At 40.6% G+C, this 13186-nt stretch overlaps 1 protein-coding gene across 1 annotated transcript in view; it reads right to left on the reverse strand.

Moving 5' to 3' along the window:
- LOC122128613 (GTPase IMAP family member 8-like) overlaps window positions 1–9697 on the reverse strand; it is a 35677-nt gene extending 25980 nt beyond the window's left edge. Inside the window, exon 1 of the mRNA XM_042702944.1 lies at window positions 9541–9697. Coding sequence (XP_042558878.1) covers window positions 9541–9697 — 157 coding nt within the window. The remainder of the gene's footprint in view (window positions 1–9540) is intronic.
- Window positions 9698–13186: the final 3489 nt, after the last annotated feature.

Below are 13186 nucleotides of genomic sequence, written 5' to 3' on the forward strand. Positions count from 1 at the left end.
AGGTGATGTGGTCTGGCCTTATTTGTGTGAAAGGTGACACCTTTTTGTGCGTTAAACTTGGGCATTAAAGATGTGAAGGCCAGGCGGAGGCACTGATGTAAGTGTTCATTAGTGAGTGTGCTCCTGTACTTGTTTTGCACCATATTCATGGTTGATAAGGCAGACTCACAAACAGTATGTTGAGGTATGCACGCTCTTGTTGTGTGGCTGATCTAACTATTAAACTGCATGTTGCTTGGTATGATGATTGCAGTTGGTTTATTTTTCTGGCCCTTACCTCAGAGATCTGGGGGTAATTTTGTTCGAAGTGTGCATGCTTTGATTCATAGTGACGTTTCACGTTACCACTTTTGACAAGGGCAACCGTCTCGTTGCAGATTAAACATATCGGTGTTGTGCTCCCCACAGGCAGCACAAATGTAAAGGCTTCTTGTCAGTCCACTCTCTTAAATTCGCGATTTTTGGAAACACCTTTTCGTTTTTTGTCGGGTTTAGAGCACGCCATAATTTTTGTTTGCTGATAAACAGATAGCGATACCGTTCACAAATCGATCTGCCCGCGTTGTTGCCATTGACACACACAACCTGCGTGACCCACAGAGCTCGCGGCCAACATTGAGTGAGTGAGTTGTCATAGTGATGTTATTATTACAGCTCCTGATTGGACCTCTGGATTGGACACGGAAGATAGAAACCACATCGAATAGGAAAAAAATATATAGCACGAAATCACGCAACAATGAAAACTCGCTTGGATCATGATTTAAATTAAAATTTTGATTTTGGCTTCGGTCCACATTTGATTGCGTCTGGGTCCGGATCCGGACCGGGGTCCGCCTATTGAGTACCCCTGATGTAGGCTAATGAATTTGCTCTGGGAGCTCAATCCTCGAGGGTGCCAATGCTCAAAAAAATAAAGTCTTTTCAGAGACAAGCTGATGTGTACACCATGTAAACATGACATCATGTCCACGATTACAGCGTACGAGTGTCCCTCATTAAAATATTGTATGCACTGCTGCGGGATATCTGGTCCTTCAGTCTGGTCTGCTCCATTTAAAAACTCTAAAGACCACACGAAAAACAAAATCGCGTTAATCGGCTCATATGGTTGCCACAAAACGGGCAAAACACCACTCTGGCTGTAAATCTTGGGTCACCATGAACTCCATCAACTAAAGTTGAGCGCTTTCGTTATCACTTCCATATAGTGATGTGTCGTTCGTGAACGATTCGTTCATTTTGAACGAATCCTTACAAGGACTCGAGAGTAACGAGTCCTTTCAAAAAAAGATTCGTTCATTTTCTCGTGGCCACGCATTGGGACTTGCATGGGCTCAGCCAAGGAAACAGAAATGATTCGTTGAATGCAGGTCACGTGGGAAATTATCCTTCTGCCAACCAAGTGGTACCAGTGCTGAGCCTATGCAGGTCACGTGAAAAATGAACGATGAACGATGAACGAATCATTGATCTACTCGCTACCAGTGCTGAGCCTATGCAGGTCACGTGAAAAATGAACGATGAACGATGAACGAAAGATTTACCCGAAGACTCGGTTGGCAGATGAACGAAACATTGACCCGAAGACACGGTCGGGAGGTGAACGATTCGTTCATCTGCCGGATACAGATCTTTAGATCATTTTTTCACGTGACCTGCATAGGCTCAGCACTGGTAGCTAGAGAAAACAGAAATGATTCGTTCATTTTGACTGGGTCTTCGGATACGGATCTTTGGATCATCTTTGTGTTATTATTTATTATATGCAAAGAGTCAATTATTAATACATGTAACATGGTGCAATATTGGGATTTTGGGTTATAATAAAAACATTTTACATCACATTTTATTTGGCATTTCATTCAAAGCGACACACTAACTTCTAGATGGCTTGCAGGCATGGCCGGATTAACCATATGGGCAACTGGGCAACTGCCCAGGGGCACCAAGACTCCAGGGGCACCAAGCAACCGATGTATTTTTTATTAAAAAAATATATATAATTTAATTTTTTAATTCTGACCCCACGTCAGCACAATTTCACCTTCTAAACACAATGCACAAACTCAGCGAAAGAGCCGCCAACAGAACGATCAAGATGAAGCGGCAGCAATTTAGCAGTAATGCAAAACGATAGTTGAAAAAAGATAAAGAGTGTAGAAATGCGGACCCTTTGAAACATTTTCGTTTGCAAAGGTTTGAACAGTGTAGATCTGTGTTTTTCAGAAGGCAAAGTGTGTGTGTGCTGTCTGCTCCCAATGGTTCTGAAATGATAGCTCGTTAGTACTAGTTTGAACAGTGTAGGCTACGTGTGTGTCACTAAATGTATAAACCTCCCCGATGTTTTTGATAGCCGTCATCACTTCTTGTTAGTTATTTAAGTTTTGGAAAGCTTTGTGAACTGCAATGCTTATTTGCAGTGCTGTGAGTTGGTTTAATGATAACTGAATCCAACTAACGTTGGATTGCTTTTTGTAATGTCAGACTTCATTGTTTGGTGTGCTATAATTGCCATGAAGATTGATAACTATTCTATGCATTGTTAAGAAAGTGTTATTAATGTCGCCATATACTGGTTGAAAGACGTAGGCTACTTGGCAGGCTTCTGACTTGTTTTTGGGCGAGTTCGATTCAATAAATAAAGCTTGATTTGTTTTGTAGCCTACATGTGCTCATGTTCTCCTTTTCTGTGTAGAGTCTGTATATCCTACTTAAGTACCACAAGTAAAAGTATAAACTTTCTTATGATTTAGACGAATAATATACCTGTTGAGATTAGTAATGATATTTCATTAAGGTCAACAAAAGATACTGTAAAACAATAGTTCTGCACTGTATTAAGTTATGATTTCTAATAACATAAGTTCACATTAAACATAATTTACAGCATATGCATTAATTAGCCTACTTTGGCAAGTTAGCTGTGATATAAGCGGGGTAAAGCAAGTGAGCACAGTGATAACCGCACTTCAGGGGGGTAAAGGTAGCATCCCCCTGTCTACGGTTATTTTCTTATAACTGACTTGCTCCCAGTGCATTATTCCTTACATAGCTAACATCAATGTATGGAAAATGTAGTGGAGCCGTATTAAGCAAAAAGTATATATAAAAAACAATCAACTAAAGTACAGATACTCAGAAATAATACTTGAGTACAGTAAGAAAGTATTTCTACTCAAGGACCAATACACCCCGGTGGATAGGTATGGTTTGTGTTCTGCGGGGTGGGGGTACGTGGGCACCAGAGAGTCACTGTTGCCCAGGGGCACCATGAAGTCTTAATACGGGCATGCTTGCAGGTCACCTAGTGCAAAACTGTGGGGGAGGGTGGAGAAGGGCCACGGTCCCCTTGGAGACAGCCATGACTGACAGCTTTTGTGTGGCAGATCATATTTTTTAAAGAAAACCTCTATTAAATACAGTACAACATGACAGTTTGTATGGTTTTAAATTGTCATTTATTATCACACTGGCATTTAATTATCACGGCAAACAATTACACTGCACTAAACTGTAAGTGTAAATGTAAAGTGAAAATAACAAAACCAGTCATTATGACTTGTGAACGAATATAATTCACGTTTCTATACTAAAAACAGCGGTCACGCGAAAGAGAATAAGGTAACTGTTTCCTCTACTAAACCAATGCAGGTCACGTGAAAAATGATCTAAAGATCTGTATCCGGCATATGAACGAATCGTTCACCTCCCGACCGTGTCTTCGGGTCAATGTTTCGTTCATCTGCCAACCGAGTCTTCGGGTAAATCTTTCGTTCATCGTTCATCGTTCATTTTTCACGTGACCTGCATAGGCTCAGCACTGGTAGCGAGTAGATCAATGATTCGTTCATCGTTCATCGTTCATCGTTCATTTTTCACGTGACCTGCATAGGCTCAGCACTGGTAGAGAAAACAGAAATGATTCGTTCATTTTGACTGGGTCTTCGGATACGGATCTTAGGATCATTTTTCACGTGACCTGCGCTCAGAAGAGGAAACAGAAAGGATTTGTTTACCTCGTTCACTTTCGCGTGGCTAGGTTTAGTAAGACGTGAATGATATTCCTTCACAGGTAATAATTACAGGTTTCGTTATTTTAACTTTTTAGTACTTTACTTAGAGTTCAGCGTAATAGTTATGCCGTGATAATTGAATGCTAGTGTGAAAATAAAGGATCACTTCAAATCATCCAGACTGTCATGATACATTATTTTAATGCAGGAATTTATCTTACCACCACCCCCCGAAAATGAACGAATGACTCGAAAAAAGATTCGTTCATTTTACTGAACGAGATTCAAAGAACCGAGTCGGTAAAATGATCCGAACTTCCCATCACTACTTCCATAGACATTTCTTAATATACTGAAAAACAAAATGGAACATCACATTTGATTTTGAATTAGAATATAGGATTGATTTATCTGCGGCTGTACACATATCCAACAAAATATGGTTATACCACCGAAAAAGTGAGTTAACACGGTAACCAGTTAACTGGAAAACCGACATTTAGTTCTAACAATTCGCTTTTAAAGCTGCTAAACAACAAACACAAACGCAACGTCCATGACTTCTAAAGAAACCAACGCTAACAACCAATTGACTGATTAGATTAGTGAGTGACTTCAATTATTTCAATAAACCGATTCTTAGCACCAAAACAACTCCATGGCACAGGTTAACAAGGACAACATTTGACCTACAAAAACGTGGACTAATGGCTGTGGCTGAGTGTCGCAATTTATGTTATGACGACCTGCCTTCTGAAGCTCTTTTGAAAATGCGCACGCTACAATTTCAGCTGATACCCACTTTTATTCAAATTATTAACACATACAAACTGTTGTCACAGAATTTCCTTTACAGTCACATACATTTAAAAAAGCTTTATAGACTTAAGAAGGTATTGGCCTACTTGTACTACAATAGGCTTACATCCCAAACTAACCGTTATGGATTCATGTTTGGAGGAAAGAGAATGCCATCAATAGTCCACCTGCCTAATAGAAATCAAGTAGAAAACATTTGACCTAAAAAAACGTTGAATAACTTACTATGAAGTGTCGACATTCTAGTTATGGCGACCTGCCTTCTGAAGCTTCTGAGTAAGTGAAAGTAAAAGAAAAAACTTCCTGGTAGCCTATGTTCGTGTTTTAAAGGAACATCTTGTAACAGTTTTTCCTTAAAATAGCAGCTTCAAAATAATTTGGCATTTGCATAATGGGGCTTTAAACATGCACCTGTCGTGCAGGGTGACCACCTCCAAAAAGACAAAAAGTGGGACAAGTAGTATGTTTTGGTGGGGCAAGGTGGGACAGACGCGGCAACTTAAGCATTGATATACATAGCCTATATCTTACCAAGAAATATTTGTATCCTGCCTGTAAACATTTGATAGGCCCTGTGTTTTTCATCCCAAAAACACACCAATGTTGCAAAGTAATGTCTTTATTGAGACATTATCATAGGTCAACTCAACTGTCAAAACAAAAGCACTGACAAAAGCAGTAACTCAGGCCTTTCAACTAACCAAGTAAAGTATGCTCTTCCAAATTACTCCACACTGACACAATCAAACTAAAGGCACAGTGACCCTAACCCACAGTGAAAACTCTGATATCAAATCAATACAAAATTATGTGGAATCAGTGGAAACATTTCTCAAGCTAAAATCTCAAACTGGCAAATAAACAAAGCTAGCTGTAATTTGAAAAAAGAAAAAGATTTCTTTCAGACTGTCTTTTCTCTTGCCAATCAAGCAGGTAGGCAAACAGCCTCTTCCAGTACCATGGATAGCACATTGCTGAAACACAGGAGTAACAACACACCAAACAAATATTACTACCTAGCAAGATAGGATGCTATTGCTTACACAATTTTATATTTATTCTACATTTTAGACAATGGAATAGTGGGCATCATTTTTCGAACGCAGTTAAGAAAAAGTTAAGAAGAAATTTGTTCTTGACTTGAAACTCACTCTTGATAAGATGCCTCATCGCTATCCTCATAAAAGTCAAGCACATTTGTTTGCAACCCCAGCTCTGGTGTCTTAATGCCAATGGAAAAAGTCTGACACTGCCTTGATTTAAGGCATCTGAGGCCACTGAGAACAATAGTGTGTGCTTGTGCTTGTCACCTGGGAGTGTGGGAAATCAATTCCCTTATGCATTTCTCTACTGACACAGTGGCAAGGACGTTTGTGACGATGCACGCCGACTTTGAGCGGCCACAAGACACATTTTCTTTGCGATATCTGAGTCCGTGAAAATGACAGAGGCCAGCTTGTTACTGCAGTCAGTGGTTCTATATGAATGTGCATGTTGCACTGAATGATAGACGCTGGTAACTTCAGCTGCTGTGACTGTCTGACTTACTGTCATGCTTTGGATTTAAGAGAAACGACTGCATAGATTTTGACGTTTCTTGTTATGGCATTATTTAATAACTGAATTGGTTGCCATGGCGCAGCAAGTTGCAGCCTGTTTTAGCAGCCTGTTTTAGCAGCTCTCCTGCTAAAAAAAAAAAAAAGCTCTCCTGCTAAAAAGGAGTTTTCATAGTATTGCTTGGCCAGTTAGACGTAATTTTTGAATCCGGACAGAAAAACGGTACGACCAGCATTGTTTAAGAACTTAATTGGTTGCCATAGTGCCGCCGCGAGTGGCAGCCTGTTTTAGCAGTTCTCCTGCAGGTGGACCATGTGTGGCATGACAATATGGGAAGTGGAGCTAGGACTAACCAGAGCACATGAATGACTACGCCACCCTGGGAGTTTCGCCCAGGGAAATAGTTAAGATGGAAACAAACAGGGGCACACAGGTTTGTGAACTGAGGAAGCTGGAGACGTGATTCCATAAATAATAAATATGTTTTATTTAAATACACCAATGTAAAGTACAAAACACACAAATTGGTAGCGGGAGGGGACAGACAAGGGACAACACAGATACATGAACAAAACACAAGCTGGACTGAGGCTTACCAGTCAGGCAGGGTTATTAGGAAGCGGGGTATTACCTCCAGGAGGTCACATCAAACGTGCGGTGCTCACACAAAATGCACACACACAAACCTAGTGAAAGGTGAATCCACACATAAATTGATCAAAACACACACAGGAGATACTACCACCACTAGGGGAGGAAGGATGGACTACCTAGCCTTGGGCACCCAGCACAGGCAATATATAGAAACAAAACAAACAGAGTCAAAACAAAAGCAGCCAACTAAAGGTGGATACAAATAAGCAGAAAAGCACGAAACAGCAACAATAACACACACACACACACACACACACAAGCAGCAGCAGCGCTTGTTGATAGCAGCTGCTTGGAAAGGGGACAAGACGTGAAGTAAGACGCACAAAGCTAACACCAAAACAGCTACAAGTAAAACAGTTACAAGCAAAACAGCAGCGTTGTAAAACCGCCCAGGCCAGTGTTTCCCAAACTATTTATATTCCCCTTATATTCCCCCCTTATGTTTTTATATTCCCGTACCCCTTCAGACATTCAATCTCCAGCTACGTATCAGCCCCCAAACCCCCCGCACTCACATTTTTAGTTTTTTTGTTTTGTTTGTACGAGAATATTTGTATCATTAACAATTACGTTTCACATGTATAGTCATGATTCTACGAGGCACCGTGATGTCATGAAATAAATAAAAGGACTAGCCTACACCAGAATGCTGCGCTCGTCTAGTGAGCGTCGTTTCAGACTATTTTCATTTGTAGTTCCACGTTGGTGGAACGAACTGCCTAGCACTACCAGAGCAGGGGCGTCCCTCTCTACCTTTTAAGAAGCTTTTAAAGACCCAACTCTTCAGAGAGCACCTCCCTTCCTAACTGGCACTTCGACTAGTGCTTAACTTGCACTTACAGCAGTTACTATTCCTGCACTTCGTTTTTATTTTCTATTTCGTTTTTCTATTTCTGATGTAAAGTAGTATTTATTGTTACACTAAGTCTCTATTGCTCGTAGCTTGACTGTTCTCTCCCTTGTAAGTCGCTTTGGACAAAAGCGTCTGCTAAATGACTAAATGTAAATGTGAATGTACACGAACACTGCAAATGTAAGTGAATAAATAAATAAGCACTAAACTCAATCACGTTGATATACCTATAGTGGAATAGAATGGACACATCTACATCCTGCAACGGTCCACCTCTGCACCGTTGAAGTTAGATCTGCGTTTACTCGACGGTGCTCGCTTTCCGCTTTGACGTGACTCGTTTACGAGTTGCTTTCGTGTAGATTCAGTCGATTCCGACTGCACACGTCATTACGGTTGCGTGCCCTTATAAGGAGCTGGCGGGGCGTGTATGTATGCAAATTCAGGAGCACGAGAACGCGCTTTCAATTTAAGAAAACTCTTCCGGTGGAGCACAGCTCAGAACACTTCTGCTGCGTAGGAACACATTTTCTAGCGTTCATGAATTTGTCGGATGTCTTTTTCTTACGTTGTTTTTCCGAAGCCCGTAAGAAATATTTCAGAAGAAACTTCAGAAAATGTTCAAGAATGAGGCCCAATGTCATTACAGTCCCTGTTGGTGTAATGGTCAGGCGTCCAAATACTTTTGTCCATATAGTGTATCTTCCTGCTCCTTCGTCAAGCTCCGGACTCCTAGCTTCCCGTGTTTGTTCCAGCTCCTTCGCCAAGCTCATGGTTTAGTTCATTCTGGTTTTCCTAAGTTTAATTCCTATCATGGACTGTTTTTCTGTTTACCCTAAAGATCTTCTGTGCGTTGTGCATTTAGTTCCTAATTACGGTTTAGTGCTATCTTCTGTGCGTTGTGCATTTAGTTCCTAATTACGGCTTAGTGCTATCTTCTGTGCGTTGTGTATTCTGTTTCTTGTTCGTTTGAGTGCCATCTCCAGTCTGTTCAGTTTATCTTCAGTTTTCTTTTTGCCTGTTATCTGTCTCTGGCTCAGTCTGTGTCTAGCCTGATATCCGTGACATTTTGAATTTTCAGATTCCCTATACTTTCATAGTAGATCTTGGATTTCAGACAAAAATATCAATCAGTGTATGCGATTTATTTTCATCTGTTAAGAAAGTTTCACTTGAATTATAGACATGTCTCCCTTCTTCCCTTTTCGTCAAAGATTCTTGAAAAGGTTGTCTTTAAGCAGGTTTCTGATTTCAAAGATTCTTGAAAAGGTTGTCTTTAAGCAGGTTTCTGATTTCCTGCCTCGGCCTTTCTGGTTTTAAGAGTGGTCATTCTACTGAAACCGCTCTATTACCTGTGACTGAAGCAGCAAAGGCCAATGCTCAGTCATCAGTTCTGATTTTAAGAGTGGTCATTCTACTGAAACCGCTCTATTACCTGTGACTGAAGCATTTAAAGTAGCAAAGGCCAATGTTCAGTCATCAGTTCTGATTTTAAGAGTGGTCATTCTACTGAAACCGCTCTATTACCTGTGACTGAAGCATTTAAAGAGTGGTCATTCTACTGAAACCACTCTATTACCTGTGACTGAAGCATTTAAACTGGTTTTAAGAGTGGTAATTCTACTGAAACCGCCCTATTACCTGTGACTGAAGCATTTAAAGTAGCAAAGGCCAATGCGCAGTCATCAGTTCTGGTTTTACTCGACTTGTCAGCAGCCTTTGACACAGTGAACCATGACTTCCTCCTCTCTATGCTGTCCAAATGGTTCTTGTCCTTCTCCCTGGATGACGCCACCATATCTGCTTGAACTTCTGCATGCCTCAGTGATATTTTACTTGGATGAGGGACCTAACTCTTTCAAATACTGAGCACCTGGTATTCCCAGTCAATCTGGCTATCCCACAAAATATTAACATCCAACTTGGTTCATCTTCATTGAATCTAACTAAAACTTAATAAAACTTGACTGTTATGATTGATGACCAACTTCATTTCTCTGAGTGTGTACCTTCTGTCTCAAGGTCTTGTCGGTTCACACTATAATATTCAGAAGATCAGACCCTATCGCATATAATATCTTACACAACTTCTTGTGCAGGCCCTGGTTATTTCTAAACTAGTCTATTGCAATGCAATTTTAACAGGCCGGCCTGCATGTGTAGTGAAACTGTTGCAAATGATTCAGAATGCAGCAGTGCATTTGGTCTTTGATAAGCCACGGAGGACACATGGAACTCCTCTGCACGTTGCCCTTACTTGGCTCCTTGTAGATGCTAGACTTCAATTTGAATTTCTCACTCTCGCCTACAGGACAGCCACTGGATCAACACCTGCCTATTTAAATGCTATAATTCAGCTCTACTCTCCCTTTCGATCACTTCTCTCTTCCGAAGAGTGTTTTTGTCTCCTCTCAGCCTCAAGAGACTGCAGACAAGACTGAGTGATAACTCAGTGGTGGATTGATCTACCTAATGTTGTCCATACCAGCGACAGCCTTGGTACATTCGAAAAGCATTTAAAAACTCACCTTTTGAAACAGCATTTGACCAATTATATTATAATTATAATTATTATATATAATATAATTATATTATATATAGATATATATATATATATATATATATATTATTATTATTATAGCAACAATTGATGTTTACTTTAAATTATATTAATAATGATAATGTTTTATGGATTTAATTTCATAATGCTTATTACTGTAATGTTTTGAAAGTCAGTTTGGATGAAAATATCTGCTAAATACCTTAACCATAACCATAACTATAATAACTGATGAGCTCCATTTAAACTCTTTGATCAGACATTACTGTCAAAATTCTAGAATTCATCTGCATCACTCATGACATCATCGGCTGAGAGCTCTACTTTGAGAATTCTACTTTGAACACTCTACTTTGCACATTCTACTTTCACTCACTTTGACTTGACTGACAAAGATACAACATTGGAGAGCGCTTTCTGCCTGCTATTGCTACCATTTAACATTGATTCACTGTTTGGAAATACCATTTTGAATTTTGAACCTCGTGATTTTGTGTTTTAACATCTGGTGAGGCACAAAAGAGTACATTTTGTAACAGTGAGAGTAAGAGGAATATATTGAGTTCATTAAACTGCTGAAGATGGAGTCGCGTTGTTGTTTCGTGGATGCCCTGAGGGCTGTATTTTCCAGCATCAGGGACAAGATCCGTAAAAGAGGAGTGAAACAGAGACGGAGAAACTACCGTATCAGTAAGATGCAGGCCATAGAGAAGATGGACCAGGAGAGGGGCAGAGGACTGAAGGCGACACTGAGACCTGAGGTGGAGGTGGTGAAGTTTAGAGCAAAAACCAACCAGAGAAGATCTCGACTTGTGGCCTCAGGATGGAAGCCAAGGGGGGGAGAGGGAGAGGTGACAAAGAGCAAAGTCCAGGAGAAAATGGACACCACCCTCCAGGCTTTCCAGCCCCAGAGAGTCCAGCTAAGAGCCCAGAGACAAAAACATCTGGATGACACCAAGAAATTGCTTAAGGAGGACATGACTGCTGAAGTCCTACAGGTTCAAGTCGAGGCACCAGTAGACACAAGCAGCGGTCGTGGGAACACAAAGACCAATACCCTGTGTAAGAACATGGAGAACACATAGTAGAAGGAAGTACTGTAATTCAGTAGTGATTGAAAGGGTGACTGATCATATTTTTCCTTTACCCTTTCTGCAGCCTGCTTACCCCTGAGAGGCAAGAAGGCCTGTAGCCAGAAATGGCAAGATACGGTCCTGGAAGGGATAGCAGTGGTCCAGGACAACATGGGGAAGCGTAAGTGAAATGGAGTACAATAGTAGAGTAGAGTGCATATATCTATGGCTGACCATATTTTCCTTTCACTTTTTCAGAGGGCTAATCTATGATTGATAATATCTTTGTTTGACCTTTGTCTGTAGGCTGCGTACCTGTAGACTGCACCCTGACAGGCAAGAAGGCCTGTAGCCAGACATGGCAGGACGTAGTCCTGGAAAAGACACCAGTGGTCCAGGAAAAAATGGGGAAGCGTATGTAAACTTGAGAAAATGAGTAAAAATAGAATATACTATCATGTAGAATACAGTAGGGTGATGTGGCAATATAATCAACACATGCTTTAAGCCATAATCTATGATTGATCATATCTTTGTTTGACCTTTGTCTGTAGGCTGCGTACCTGTAGACTGTATCCTGACAGGCATGAAGGCCTGTAGCCAGACATGGCAGGACGTAATCCTGGAAGGGACACCAGTGGTCCAGGACAACATGGGGAAGCGTAAGTGAAATAGAGAATACACAAATTTGCCAAAAATACATTTTTATTTTAGTTACATGATAATGATTATCAGTTATCAAATGATCAAGTTACACTTCTCAGCTGCCTTTATATGATTAAACCAGTATTTATAATTTTGGGGGATTAACACTAGGACATTAATTGTACATGACTGCTCCGATAATGAAATATATTTGACATTCATCAGAGAGCTCTGTCTGTGATGGTGAGGAAGAACGTATGGAGAAGAGGGAGCAGGAGATGAGCCTGGCTGAGCAAGAGGAACCTGTGGAAATAAGTGAGTTTAGAACAGAGATTGAAGGAAGAACTGATTTGGCAAATGAGTTGTTCGGATAGAAAGAGAGACAAGGGTGTTCTTAGTCAGCCATTTGTGAAAGCAGTCTTACATACATGTACAGGAAACACACTAGTCTGTCACTGAGTCTTGTTTCATATGAGTGGTAATTATACAGGCAAGAAGTTTAGTTGTTTAATTAATTAAGTTTACAGGCAAGATGTTTGGTTGTTTAACTGAGGATTTATGTGAACCAAGCTGTGCCGTGAAATGTATTTTGAATGAATGTCTTGTGTTTATGAAAGGCACTGACTCAAGCAGCCCAACACTGTCACAAGTGCAAACTGGAAACACGGATCGGGGAGAGGCCCAAGGCATGACCTTGTTCGACCTAGCAGAAACTCACTGCAACAACTCTGATCGCAGTGAGTCAATCAGAATGATTACAAGAAGCCCAACATTTTCTTCCCCAACCCAGGGTGCAGCACTTTGACTGCAACTAAGTGACACTCTGACCATTTTTCCGATGTCTTGAAAATGTAACAGGGTGGCTGGGCCCTGTCAATATGGACGGGTTGGCAGAGAGAAGGCTGTCTGATCTTACCTATGAGCAAATTAACGACTACCTCAGCTACAATAACATGGGTAAGTAAAAAAATACAAGTCATTGCAAGTATAAAAAAATTGAAATAATTAG

This window comes from Clupea harengus, chromosome 21, assembly GCF_900700415.2.
Source record: "Clupea harengus chromosome 21, Ch_v2.0.2, whole genome shotgun sequence".
In the NCBI taxonomy this organism is placed as follows: domain Eukaryota; kingdom Metazoa; phylum Chordata; class Actinopteri; order Clupeiformes; family Clupeidae; genus Clupea; species Clupea harengus.